This window comes from Neopsephotus bourkii, unplaced genomic scaffold, assembly GCF_033783945.1.
Source record: "Neopsephotus bourkii isolate Nb327-2 ecotype Australia unplaced genomic scaffold, CSIRO-AGI_Nbou_v1 NB_1600, whole genome shotgun sequence".
NCBI classification, from domain to species: domain Eukaryota; kingdom Metazoa; phylum Chordata; class Aves; order Psittaciformes; family Psittacidae; genus Neopsephotus; species Neopsephotus bourkii.
The window spans coordinates 5,454,805-5,467,601 of NW_026902076.1; the positions used below are offsets into that span (position 1 = coordinate 5,454,805).

Below are 12,797 nucleotides of genomic sequence, written 5' to 3' on the forward strand. Positions count from 1 at the left end.
TCTTTGCTTCTGGGATCTACTTCTACTTTGATAACACCACTTATATTTGTTTTAAGGATATTTTATATACTCACAAGGGGATAAAAGCAGCTAAATGTACATAAGAATTGGTCCCACCGAATCTACACCTTTCCTTTTATCAGACATAATAGGAAAAGCAAGTGTTTCAGAGCTTGAACACCACCCATTCAGGGTAAATGGGTGCAAAGGCTTTATCATTGTTACAATGCCAGTGAAATGAACAAATTTGCCCCCTGGGTTGAAGCTAAAGGAACAAAATTCTTGAGCCCTGCCTAAAATCACATGGGCCTGCTTGGCTCGCCTGATGTTGTTCCATGGTGATTCACAAGCACTTCTCTGCCTTGCTTTCTACTCTGCTGTGTGATGCTTGGCGGCCAGCTGCACAGTTAAAGCTGTGCAGAGAGCAAACTAATGTCCTGGATGCTTTTTTTTTCTTTTGTAAGCAAGCTCCTGCTTCAAAGACAACTATAGAAAATCACCAAACAGGCAAGGTCTGGACAGAATCAGCGAGTGCTTAGAGTTGCTGGAAAATAAAGTCAGATTGCATGGTGTGATAGCCACGTGATCCCTTTCCTAACATGCACAATTTCTCTTAGTAACAACAACAGGCAATGCCTAGCATACTGCTTGGCAAATACTGATTAGGGCAAAAAACCCTTCTCTGGATTGTAGCCTGTCCTTTGCACCTGCAAAAGCTGAGCTATGGAAAGTTGACTTCAGGCCATATTTAACAAAAGTCTTACCTTGGTGTCACAATAATGAACCTGTAGACATCCCGCCCAGCAGCGTGACCTGGAGCACCTATCTTAAGTGTTCAGGCATTCAACACAGTCAAAAGGAGAGCACTGAATTTCTGAGGAGTGACTCAGAACCTCTAAGTGTACAGGTACAAGTCCAGGGAGACAGGGTGTCTGTGCAGGGCAATTAGGTGTTCCTCCGTGCTGAGTGAGAAGATGCTGAGTGCCAGTCAGCTGGAAATACCAAGCCCAGACTTATATCTGAATAGACACCTACCTACTGGCTTGGTCCTCTCAGAAGCTAGTTGACATGGCAGAGAAGCCTTTCCTAAATATCAGCTGGAGGTTCTCACTAGCAGTGCATCAGATGTTCACCACCTGACACAGCACTCACCTGAAGGAGAGGGGATGCAGACCCTGCAGGAAGGCACAAGCAGAAGATGGAGGCTGACTTAACTGTGGTGCCCATGGTGTACTCTTTCGTCTCTGGGAAGGGTTTCTGCTGCCACTGTTGCTGTCACTACGTGCAACCCCTGTTTTACAGCAGTTTGTCAGGAAGAGTTAGCATGCCTGGCAGGTTTGCCTAGCCTGGGATTCTACAAGCAGGGAAGGGGGAAAATAAAAACAAACCAAAAATGGAGGGAATTCCCAATTTTGCTTTCATTTGCTTTTTAAAGACTCAATATTCTATTCTGGCTGACCAAATCTCACACCCAGAGCTTCCATGCAGGCCAATAGTTGCAGGTTTTGGACAGAGAGATGACAATTTTTCAGACACAAAATTCAGGAGGAGTCAGGAGCCCTCCTTGCAGGCTTGGTGCAGTTAAAGCCTCCTCAGCTTGCTGAAAAGCACCCTTCTCACTTTTGAATTACAATGGAGAACACTTACAGACTTCTTCAAGGAAAACAAGGAAGCAACAAGGACTGTCACCAGCAGTTATCATTCCGTGCTTTCAGCCTCTGCTGGTGGAAGAGAAATGAGGGATCTTTCCTGCACTTTGGACAGAACTTTATCCCTTCATTCCTGTGCACATCTGGTACCTGGTGCCACAAGCTGCTGTGACATTCATGGCACCATTGCCCTCAGGAGAGCCTTTTGTACTTGGTTTGTAATCAGCTCCAAACCTGCTAAATATATTAAAACCTGATTGTAACCATTGTATCAAGTGGAAGAAAAGAAGTAAGAAATTTAAGCTTACAATCTGCCAACTATTCTAAAAACTGGAGCATTGTTGATAGTAAATAGAGAGAAACAGCAAAACAGGAGTCAGAGGAATCTGAGTCTTCCATGGTCACTGATGGAGTAAATCAGCACTGCAGCTAAACACAGCCAAATGTGGTGTAAAGAAATACGTTTGAGGGAAAGCTCTGAACTTGAAAGTATATATTTGAATGTGACAGTCATTCACTATACACTAGCCAGGAAAAGAAGGCTGATTTCATTCAAGAAAAAGAAATCTCTGAACACTACACAGACCACATATGCATTAATAAAGACAAAGAAAATACTCCAAGCATAATTTAAGCTCTGTCAGAGGGGAATCACAGTGACCACTAAATTTAAAAGCAGCACAAGAGGTATTAAGTTAGTTATTAAGATATTATTAAGCTAGTGAAATTAAGCCCAGCTGGGAAACTCTGAAGAGTATCCTACAGGTAGTGCTGTCAGGTGCCAGTGAGGATGAAATATCAGCTTCAGGTGTTGTTACCACTATCCTTAGTACATTGACTGGTGATCAAGAAGCACACTCAGATTTAATTAGCAAGCTTTCTGTATGTATTTAAGTAAAGGTAGCACCTGCATATTTAAATTATGGCAACTTCAGATGTTCTCAGCTTCCCACTGCACCGGCCCCTGTAGAAACACCCCCCCCCCCCTTCAAAGACAGTCCAAAACAATACAGCAGGGAGTGATGGTCTTTCCATTGTCAATGGTCAGTGGAGGAGGAGAACACTGAAATATCATGGTCACAGATGAAATCAGAGGGCCAGATCTGTGTTTTTGTCCTAACCACAGAAAGCCTCTGAGAACACTCCAAATTGCAGGTACAAATACATGTCTGCTTCAGTGAAAACCAGCTGCTGATGCTGTGGAAGGTGACTCTCTCTGCTCCTCATGGTAAGAGCAAACTGACTCTGGCAAAGGACCCTGGAGGGAAAATCCTTGGTTTTAGTAACGCTGTGGTTCTGCAACAGTGCACATGGTCTAAGGTGCATTCAGAAACAGTCATCCCCAGCAAACTGCTGGGAACTTGCATCAGGAAGATGACGTCCAAGCAGCTTGAGGTGGGATTCCCACTAGTGGCTCTGCGGAAATCAGGTATCTCAGGGTGATCGGTCCAAAGCTGACCTTCCTCAGAGGCAAGCTTATTCTCAGCAGGGAAAGAAAACCTTTCATAGTTAACAGATTAGGCTGATTAAGAACTAACAAGAACTGCAGAAGCAACAGGAATGGCCTCCTCCACTCTGCCTCCAGAGAAAAATCTGGCTTTTATTACAAAATTCCAGTCTTGAGCTTCCTCCCACAGGATAGACCAAGGAGGCCCAGACTTGCATGAATTAACCAAAAATAACACTTCCAGGGAGGGAGAGGATGACTGAGGGAATTCCTGATGCGATGCAGAGGCCTCTCACCTCCTTCTCACCAGTTCAGCTCCAGAAGTTGTCAGGAGAAAGCAGGAAAAGCCTCTGGCTTTGAGGTGTTCTGTGCCATTAACCGATTTGCTGAGAAGCAAGTGACTGCCACAGGCAACAGCACATCAGGCAGCCCCAAGCCAGTGGACAGAAGAACAAGAACTGTCCTTCCAGCCTTGGCATTAATCCCTTTTAAACAGCTGTGAGTCATGGTGGCAAGGCTCAAACTGATAGGAAGCTTCAGTCTCCAGCACCAAATATGCTTTTAAAATAGTCAAAACAAACAGGATACATTTGGAGAGGAAAGAGGACATGCACCTTTTTGGCTATGTTTGTTCAGCAAACATCTTTCCATATTCTCATTGCTATGGCAATGTTCCGTAAACAGAGAAGGGATCAACAGCTCCCGACAGCAAGGAGACAAGGACTGTCCTCAGGTAGTGGCACTGCATTAGGAGAAAAACAAGAGATTTGTGCAGGGGAGCTGAAGACTCACCAGAGCATGTAAATGTTACCTTAATACATGCATCAGCACTGAAATACCACAAGAACTAGAGCTGGAGCTACACAAGAGCAAAGCAGATGAACACAGCGTGTCTGACTCAGCCTGAGCACAGCTAGGACACAGCCAGAAAGCACCCTCAAGAATTAGCAGGCCAAAGGCTACCCCAAACACTGCTGCTATTCCCTGGGTGAACCCCACCAGAAACTGGTGCAGATATCAGGCAACATGATACTAGGGAGCAGTAGAGCATCCTTGGAGCAACCTCAGGCAGGACAGCGAGCATCACACCAAGCTTGAGCACTGACACAGGGAAAAGCAGCTCAGAGAAAAGGATCACTAGAGCCATGGCAAGCCACCAGTGATGAGAGATCCCTCCTGGAGATCTCAGTGGCCACCATGGGCTTGTGGAGCAGCAGAGGGTCTGGCTCAGACACTAGAAGTAGCACAGATCCACTGTTACAAAGCAAGACTTGTTTGCCCTGCCCCTGTGCAAAACTGAGAAGGGGCGAAGGTAAATCACATGCTCACTCCACCTTCTGGCAGAAAGTTTTCACAACCTGAAGCCTCTCACAATGCTGGTTCCCAACTGCAGTGAAGTGGCCACAAGGAGAGAGAGGGCTTTACTCAAGGTAGTACTTTGGTGAGGTAATTCAAGACAACAGGATTAAACTGAAACAGACAATTTATGTTGTGCAACAGGAAATATTTCCAGACAGTAAAGTCTGTTGGGCTCCAGAGCACTTTCCCAAGGTAAGCAGCTGAACTGGAATCTCCGTCCCCTGACTCATCTGTCAAGGCCACATGAGCACTGAAAGTGTGGTGCGGAGAACACACTCACACAAGGAGAGACAGAAGAGGGACCCTAATCTTTGCTTTTACAGCAGTTCTATGTAAAAGCAGGGACCTAGCATTTGCTTTTGCATAGAACAGGGTTCCATTAACAGAACAAAAAGCTGAGATTTTGGGCAAGCAAGAAAGCCAAAAAAGCCAGAAAGTTCTTGGTGGTACTCTAGACCCTTCATTTCCCATTGTGATCTCACCCTGAGTGGGTTTCTCTTGTCTTGCTTTCTCCTTTGCAAGTCACAGAAAATAGCACATGGTTCTTATCTGCGCTCAACTGCTGTAAATCAGGAATAACTCCACTGAAATCAATAGAGTGAGGTCAGCTTAACATAAAGTGGATTCACATTTAGATCCAAAATAATTAAGGATTAAATTATATTCATCTCCCACTATAGCACCTATAGGTAAAGTTTTAGGATAATTTAGAAAATGACTCATCTCTCAGGCTCAACTCTCAATACATACATGTATGGATGGGTTTCTAAAGGAAGTCAGGTCCTATGCACCATTCAAGCACCCAAAAGCGGCAAGCGAAGCACAGTTAGCCCACCCCATCACCTTGAATGGGCAATGACTCAATTCACATCAGAGCGGAGTTGCCTGTTGGACCCCTGCAAAATGGTCATTCTGACACTTCATTTCCTTTCATCTCAAGAAATACAGAGCACAGTTCCAGGTAAATACTGTTTCTTCAGCTCCTTAGAGGTGCTGGGAGGGACTCCTGCTCCAGCTTCTCTCCTCCCTCTGTTACATGAGCTCATTAGCTCTTGGCTCTGTCTCTGCTAGTAAACTAAACCGTGCCAGAGCCCATTCTTCAGCCCTGAAGCCAACTGGCACGGCCTGACGCATACGTATTATTAAACTTTCTTACACTCTGAAACAAGGTGGCCGCATCCAAACTGCCTTTCTAGAGTGCCCTGGCCCATCCTAACTCCCACCAACGTACAGAAGTTGTCTCAGACCAGCCCATGTGTATCACCAGTGTGTAGTACAGACCATCAAGACCAGCTCACCTGTACAGGTACAAGCCAGCTGTGGGGAATGCTGAAGGTGAACAAAACTTCCTAATAAATCAGTAAGGAGTGGCACAGTACTCAGAGCCTCAGACATGGGAAAACCCAGAAGTATTTCCTATTCAACATGGTTTTTAAAAATATATGACTTTCAAATAGGCACTGTGAAACAAACCTTGAGCTTTTACATAGAAAATGACTCCAGGCAAAGCTGTCAGCAAGGTCTCCTGGGTCCCCCAGTGCTCATGGCAGCAAGACAAGGGATACCAAGGCTGGACAGGGAGCCTGAACTTTCCCCAGCCATGGGAGGTTATGTGACTTGTCTGGAGGCCAGGGCAAAGGTTTGCTGTGCTCAGGGTGTGCCCAAAGCCCCCTTTCTGCATTCCCCATCTTGCACCTTTTTCCACTGCATTCCCACTGGGGAGGGGGGGCAGATGGGACTGTACTGCAAAACTAATATAAAAGTAAGGGGAGTTGATGGAGCAACATGAATCAAGCAATGACTTGGAAGTAAACACACTGTACACAAAGCCTTAGGCTCATTTTTCCCAGGGACTACTCCAAGGTTTTCCCCCTGCCCCCTTATAATTAGCTGTTAAAGGCTCTACATATAATTGACCTTTCTAAATGCTGCTTGCATAGCTGGAGGTGTTGGGAACTAATCCTGCCTGTGAAGACCCAGGGGTTGTGCAGCGCTGACTCCATCTGACGGTGTATAATGCTCTGCAAGCGCTTTTTTCCCCTCGCTTACTGACACGCTGAAATTTACTGCTGTGTGACAATGAGTTCAAGACAGCCTTTTAACTCTGAAACCTCCGGGAACCGGCTCCAGCACATGCTTCAGGATTTACCCGTCAGTTTGTTACGCCTTGTTTGTCCAAGAAACAGTCAAGACTGAACGAGTCAGGAATGACAGAAATAGTACATGAAGTCACAGTCACTCCACTTTAAAGCACAAGCATTTGTGTCATTTTCCTACCAAATAAATAAATATATGTGCGTTTAGCGCGCAAATAAGGAAATGGCAGAGGAAAGAAAGGCATCACAGGCAGGTTTTCACAGATGCCAGCTGACTTATGCCCGCTCCTCCAAGCAAGTGTAATACAGTTTCTCACAAGTATCAGTCCTCTCTGGTCAGAAAAGCAATCGCCAGGACCTTACACACACACAAATCCCTTAAAGCCACTGCAAGCGAGTCCTAGGAGAAACCTGTAAACACTAGACTGAAGCTGAAAGACAAACACGTAAGTGAAAATGCTGAGCACCCTCCTTGCTCTTTCCCTTACCTCTCTGTTCACTGTCTTCGTGGCTTCTGTACAGAGGCTTCTCCCTCCCTTAAACAGCTCTTTTTTACCATCAGTCACAACAAGCCAACAGCGTCTGCAACACAGCATCTGTGCCAGCCCTCGCTGATGCTGACCTCTCCTACGGAGTGAGACCGCACAACCGGCACTGCCCAGCCACGGTCCCTTCACACCGCTGGACCGCACCGCAGCCCCTCAACCATCCACCACCCAAACCCACAGCACCAGCACCTTGCAGCCGCCTCGCTCCCCACCACCTGCGTGGACGGGACCACAGCCATCGGTGGCGAAGTTTGCAAGAGAGAAGGACGTTTTCGCTCTCACCACTGTGGGTTCACAGCAGCCTGGGAAGTACAGCCAAGCTGCTTGGAGAGAAGAAAGTTGTTTTACCATTCGGTTTCTCCGGCGTTGTCAGCAGCAGGCTGGGAGCTGAGCCCGTGGGGAGTGCAAGAGTAGGAATGCGGTGTGACAGGCGAGAGCGTGAGGTATGCCCCTGCCCGCTCACATCCTCCCCAAAAGCCGCCAGCCGGGAGGGCGGGCGCCCTGTGCGTCTGCGGGAGGAGAGGAGAGGGGAGCGGAGCAGAGCGCGGGAGCGAGTGTCGAGGAGGGCAGCAACAGGAAATGACACAGAAACTTCACCAGGCTCCAATCCAAACTTGGCCCCCGACATGAAAGAAAGGGGAGGCAATTGGGGGGAGAAGAGAAATTTTTCCCCGTCATTAACCAGCCTAAAAATCTGCTGACTGGAAAGAAAGAAAAAAAAAAAAAAGGAAAGAAAAAAAAAAGAAAAAAAACAGCTCTATGACAAGTTTTATTAAAGCAAGGAATGAAGGGAGGGGAGAGGGGGGATTCCCGTCAGAGTTTATTTATTTGAGCAGGAGTGGTGTGATGATGTTAGACACTGAGAGTAAAATGTTGTTTTCAGCAGCTTTCTTGCTTTTCTAAACTCCTTGAACGCCCCAGCTTGTGCCTGAGGGCAGGAGGGAGGAAGCAACGTCCCTTTAAACCCTAACTAACTCTGCCTGGGGTTGCAGCAGTCGCTCTGGAAAGCAGCGCTGAGCACAGCTTGTGGTGTGTGGGGCCGGCAAGGAGATGGGCCAGTGCTGCCGGGGTCCTGTGCCCAGCCTGGTGAGAAGCACAGGGCTCCACACGCCTCAGGGAGAGGGCAAGCAGCACCCAAGCACCAGCAAGGCATGATGATGGTATGGCCCATAGAAGTATAAAATGCCATTGGGTGTGTAGTCAAGCCTTTGCCTTGACAAAGGCAAGATACTGCCTAAATTGAACAAAGCTGGATGGATCTCTTCCAGCAAGACAACTCATAGAATCATAGAACAGTCTGCATTGGAAGAGACTTTAAAGATCATCCAGTTGGATAAGATGTCTACACAACAGGTCATTATAGACCGAGCAGGTCAAACGGAAACTTAATTTGGAAGTAAGCAAAACACCCCTCATCCTGCTCAAAGATGTCCTACCAGATAGAGTAAACTCTAGGGAGTGTTGCAACCCAGCTCTAAGCTCAGATCCTGGGAAGAAAATATAAATATAGTCATTCTGGCCACAAATGTGAAAGTGGTGGGAGATATTTCTTCTTAAAATTGAGCTTTCACAGGCTAAAGAGGTCCTCACTGAGACCTCTCCATTCCCCAGTCAGTTTAATAGGATTGTAATATTATTATTAAAGGCTTTATTATTAAGACTTTAAAAATATTACTATTTAATAGGGACATCTCAAGGCCAGGTGAGTTCACTTGTTTGATCATTTCAATCCCCTGGTCTGATAGCCTCCATAGCTGAAGCCACAGAGTGGTGTCCCAAACCAACACTAGAACCGCTACGAATTGTGGCACATCTTTCAAGGAGACATCTCACCCTGAATCAGAGACTTTCAGTGAAGGACAGTCTACCCCATATAACTTATTTCAGTGGCCATCACCTGTCAAGAAGAAAGGCTGCCTTTTTACTTTGCATTTGTCTGACCACACGACCCTCAACCCTGGCCATCTTAATCCTCAACCCTTAATCCACTCTGAGAAGCTGCAGATCAGGCATGGACAGAGAAGGGAAGCACCCCACTAAAATACAGCCCCACCTTGATTTACCCTCAGCACAGAAGGAGTATTTCAAGCCCAGGCATAGCTGGCATTTCTCCAGCATTCTGGTTGACAGCACCCACACCATGCAGCTCCAAGTGGAAATTGGAGCCTGCTGTTCCCTCACCATATAGGCTCAACCTTACAAAACCACAGACAAGTTATCTCATAACCTTGTCCTCAGTAAATAAAATCAGCGGAGCTTTTTTAGTGTCTCACAGTAAGGCAGACTTTATGGACCACAAATCGTGCCTGTCACTCTTTCAAGATCCATTTCCATTGCATTAAAGTCCTTTCTGAAATGTGCCTATCAGAACTGGATGTGGTATTACAGTAATGATCTCAGCTGTGCTGTAAATTTTTAACACACTAGACTGGTATCCAGTTGCTCCATCAGAAGCATCACTCGCTTTGCTGTGCCTTTGTGAATGTGGTAGTGTGTTAACAAGCTGAATTAGGGATTTATTGTCATAGTATCTTTTTACTCCAAACTTCAACCTTAAATACAAAACACGTCAAGATTTGGCATTTCTACAGTGTTCAACATATGCTTTGATCCAAACAAGGGCTTTGACCTGTCTAACCTTTGGTGTATTTTTTTTCACTCTCGTGAATCACTTCAGCACGATCTTAAGGTATGGGTTGTCACTCCCTTAACAAGAGGTTATTTTCAATTAATCAAAGAAATATAAACAGATTCTTGTCTGAGTTCAAGTAGGCTCAGAATAGTTATGCCCTTAAAACAGATATCTGAGGCTGTGTCTCTTTTCAGATCAGAGCTAGTATACTGTCAAGAAGAGGTCTTGCAGATCTGTTTGTTCAACCAGCTCAAAAAACTATTATCAGCTCCAAACTCTGACATACTCCAGTGTGGCCCATTGAAGTCAGTGGACAGGGCAGCCCGGGATGCAGATTAGGGTATCCAGGCCAAAATCGGATTTACAAGCTCTTTATAGATTAGAGAGAATGGCAGAAGGGAATTAGATAGCACCATACTATTTCAAAGTAAGGACAGCCCTGTATCAAACCCATCAATACCCTAATTGCCCATGGTACTGATCCTGCAAGGTAAAGTAATAAAAACAGAAGATGAAGAGACTAAGAAAGAGTTGGTGCACCTTATAATGAACTAAACAGGGTGAGGGGTTGGTCTTTGGCCCTGGTGCCAGCAGGCACAGTCCAGCCACATGCATGTTGGAGGCTAAATGCCCTTAACCTCCAACAGAGGACAGCTCTATCCAGACTGCTTGTTGGCAACAAGCTCTGACCTGTGCTAAAGTTCAAGCCATGCCAGAGAGCATGCCACCAAGCATGGTAAAATTTAACACTATGGATATACGTTTTACAGTGGCACGGCCCTGGTGCTATTTAATTAACTTAAGCAGTTAACTAACATATAGCTAGTGTCAGAATGACAAGTTACCCGAAAGCTCTGCAAGACTGTCTTTATCCTGAAGCCTTGGATAAATGCATGCTTGCCCCTATGAATCTCAGACTTTTCCACACAGCTTTAACATCCTTATTTCTTGCACTTCAGACATTGAATTTTATCTGTGAACTGCCCAGGGCAAGGAGCACATCTACTGCTAGAGTTTTGTCCTTACAGTTCAAAGCATAAGTGCAGTTCCTTAAATCCATGGGGTGAGATGTATCTCCATTCAGTTTAGCCATCTCAAAGGTAGATCTGAATTAAACAGCTGTGCTGTCTTCCTGTGGTTAATAAAGAGAGACTGGCACTTGTGGCAGATAATTTGTCTTATCCAAACATGGTTTAAAACAGGTGAGATGAATGATGAATAACCTTCAGAACTACCCTCCTGCTCCAGGGACTACAGAGAGCCTAGCTAATTCTTTCAATCTCTGCACCTAATTTTTCAGTGTCTAACATGGGCCAAAAGCAAGATATGTGCACTTGACTGGAATAAGGCAATACAGATTACTTCATATCTATAAAATATCTATAAATATGATAATAGTGTCATCATGCCTTTTGATGTAAGAAGCAAGTAATCGTGTGTATCCTCTGAATGAGGTAGACTCTGATCAGGCCATTAGGTTTCATGCAGTTACTGCTGGAGCCCAATAAGTTCTGTGGCACTTAAGTGTATCTTCTCAGCAGGGCATCCACTCTAGATTCCAAGGTGTCAAGAGCCACCGTGTCCTTCATTAGCTCATTATCCTGAGAGTAATAAATTAGTTTTAAATGTGAATTAATATGAGATAGCTTCCTGAATTTGGCTTTGTCGTGCATCTGTGTATATAATATCTCTTTGCTAGGTGCCATTTTCTCCCTCTAAAAGTACTAACTCAATATATTCAATCAGCTTTTTTGAAAGTTTGTTCTGATAAACTCAGCTCACTCATAAATAGCACCTGCAGTGCTACCCTGAAAAGATACGGTTAACGCATTTGAAAGTAGTCACTTTGCAAATAGCTAGCTTGACAATGAACATCACATTTCCATTTTTACCTAAAAGCAGAAGTAGCAGCAGGAAAAAGGCATGTCTTGAAAGGACAGGGTTTGCCTGTTGATTTGTGAGGATGTGCAACAAGCAACGTCATCTGATAGCCATTCACCCGTGAGGTGTTTACAAGGTTTAGCTTTCCTATCTAGAGGAGTGATTGATTTGATTCTAGAAAGGAATAATACACTTTTTTTCCTTTTTCTTTATTCATTTATTTATTTATTTATTTGAAATTTTCTATATAAGAACTGTCCAGAGGTCAACTTGAAATCCAATGGCATCATGATCCACAGTGGAAACCAGTGGAATTTGTGGATGAATGACCTACAGTACCCTGGATAGGCCTAAAAGAGGGGAACCAATCTTTTTTATCCTATTGGTATATCTATAACTAAAAGCACAACATTAACTGTGTGCCAAAACATAGTTTTTATTAGCTATACTTTCATCTTGGTTTATCATTCAGGGGAAACAACTTCTATTTGAAAGGCTGTCTTGAACCACTTACAGCAGCAGGATTAAAGTCTGCTGAATTCAAACAGAAGGAACAGTCTTCCACAATTTTTTTTGCTCAGTACCTTTTATTTCATGCTAGAATGCCTGAATCCCACAAGCAAAATTATAATGCCACAGAGATTAGGCCTTTCCTGACTTTTGCAGTTTCATAGAGATCACTGCAGTTTTCATACATTAACATTTGATTACCTGCTATTTTACAAAAAATATTCCTCTACCTTTCCAGGCATGCCTACTCCTTCCTATATTATTTTTGGTATTTATGAAGCCAGCAACACAGACTTCACAGGCAAATGACCTTTAAAAATGAATGAAGATCTGTAACATTTCCATCCTACATATTTTACAGCAGGAAAAAACCTGTTTCCAGCTTCTTCCCTCTCCCTGCTCCCCCCATACAAATAAGAATTGTTTCTCTCAGGTCCATCCCTCTCCAACTGACCTACAAATGGCTTTCTCATAACTCAGCAGACTAGTTTAGTCCTCAGATGGATTTATCATTAACCACATAAGCACATGTTGTCCATTCTGTCCAACCTAATGAATGTGCTATAAATAAAATACCTCTAAAAGCAGGTTTCCCCATACTTATCCAAGCTGTTGCTGCAAGTCCTTGTAACTCCCAAACCCACTTATGTTAGAAACATTAATCACTTGATTATA

The 12,797-nt window shown here is 44.6% G+C and overlaps 1 protein-coding gene across 6 annotated transcripts in view; it reads right to left on the minus strand.

Moving 5' to 3' along the window:
• Window positions 1-12,797, minus strand: part of EVA1A (eva-1 homolog A, regulator of programmed cell death) — a 203,903-nt gene that overhangs the window by 56,361 nt on the left and 134,745 nt on the right. For 2 of the 6 annotated variants that reach the window (XM_061372317.1, XM_061372316.1), the window contains exon 1: window positions 7,448-7,742. The exons of 2 other annotated variants lie outside the window; for them this stretch is intronic. In XM_061372317.1, the coding sequence (XP_061228301.1) occupies window positions 7,448-7,727 (280 nt within the window). In that variant the 5' untranslated portion in view covers window positions 7,728-7,742. Of the gene's footprint in view, window positions 1-7,381; window positions 7,743-12,797 lie in introns of those variants that run through there. 2 more of the 6 variants (XM_061372318.1, XM_061372319.1) reach the window with 2 other exon arrangements.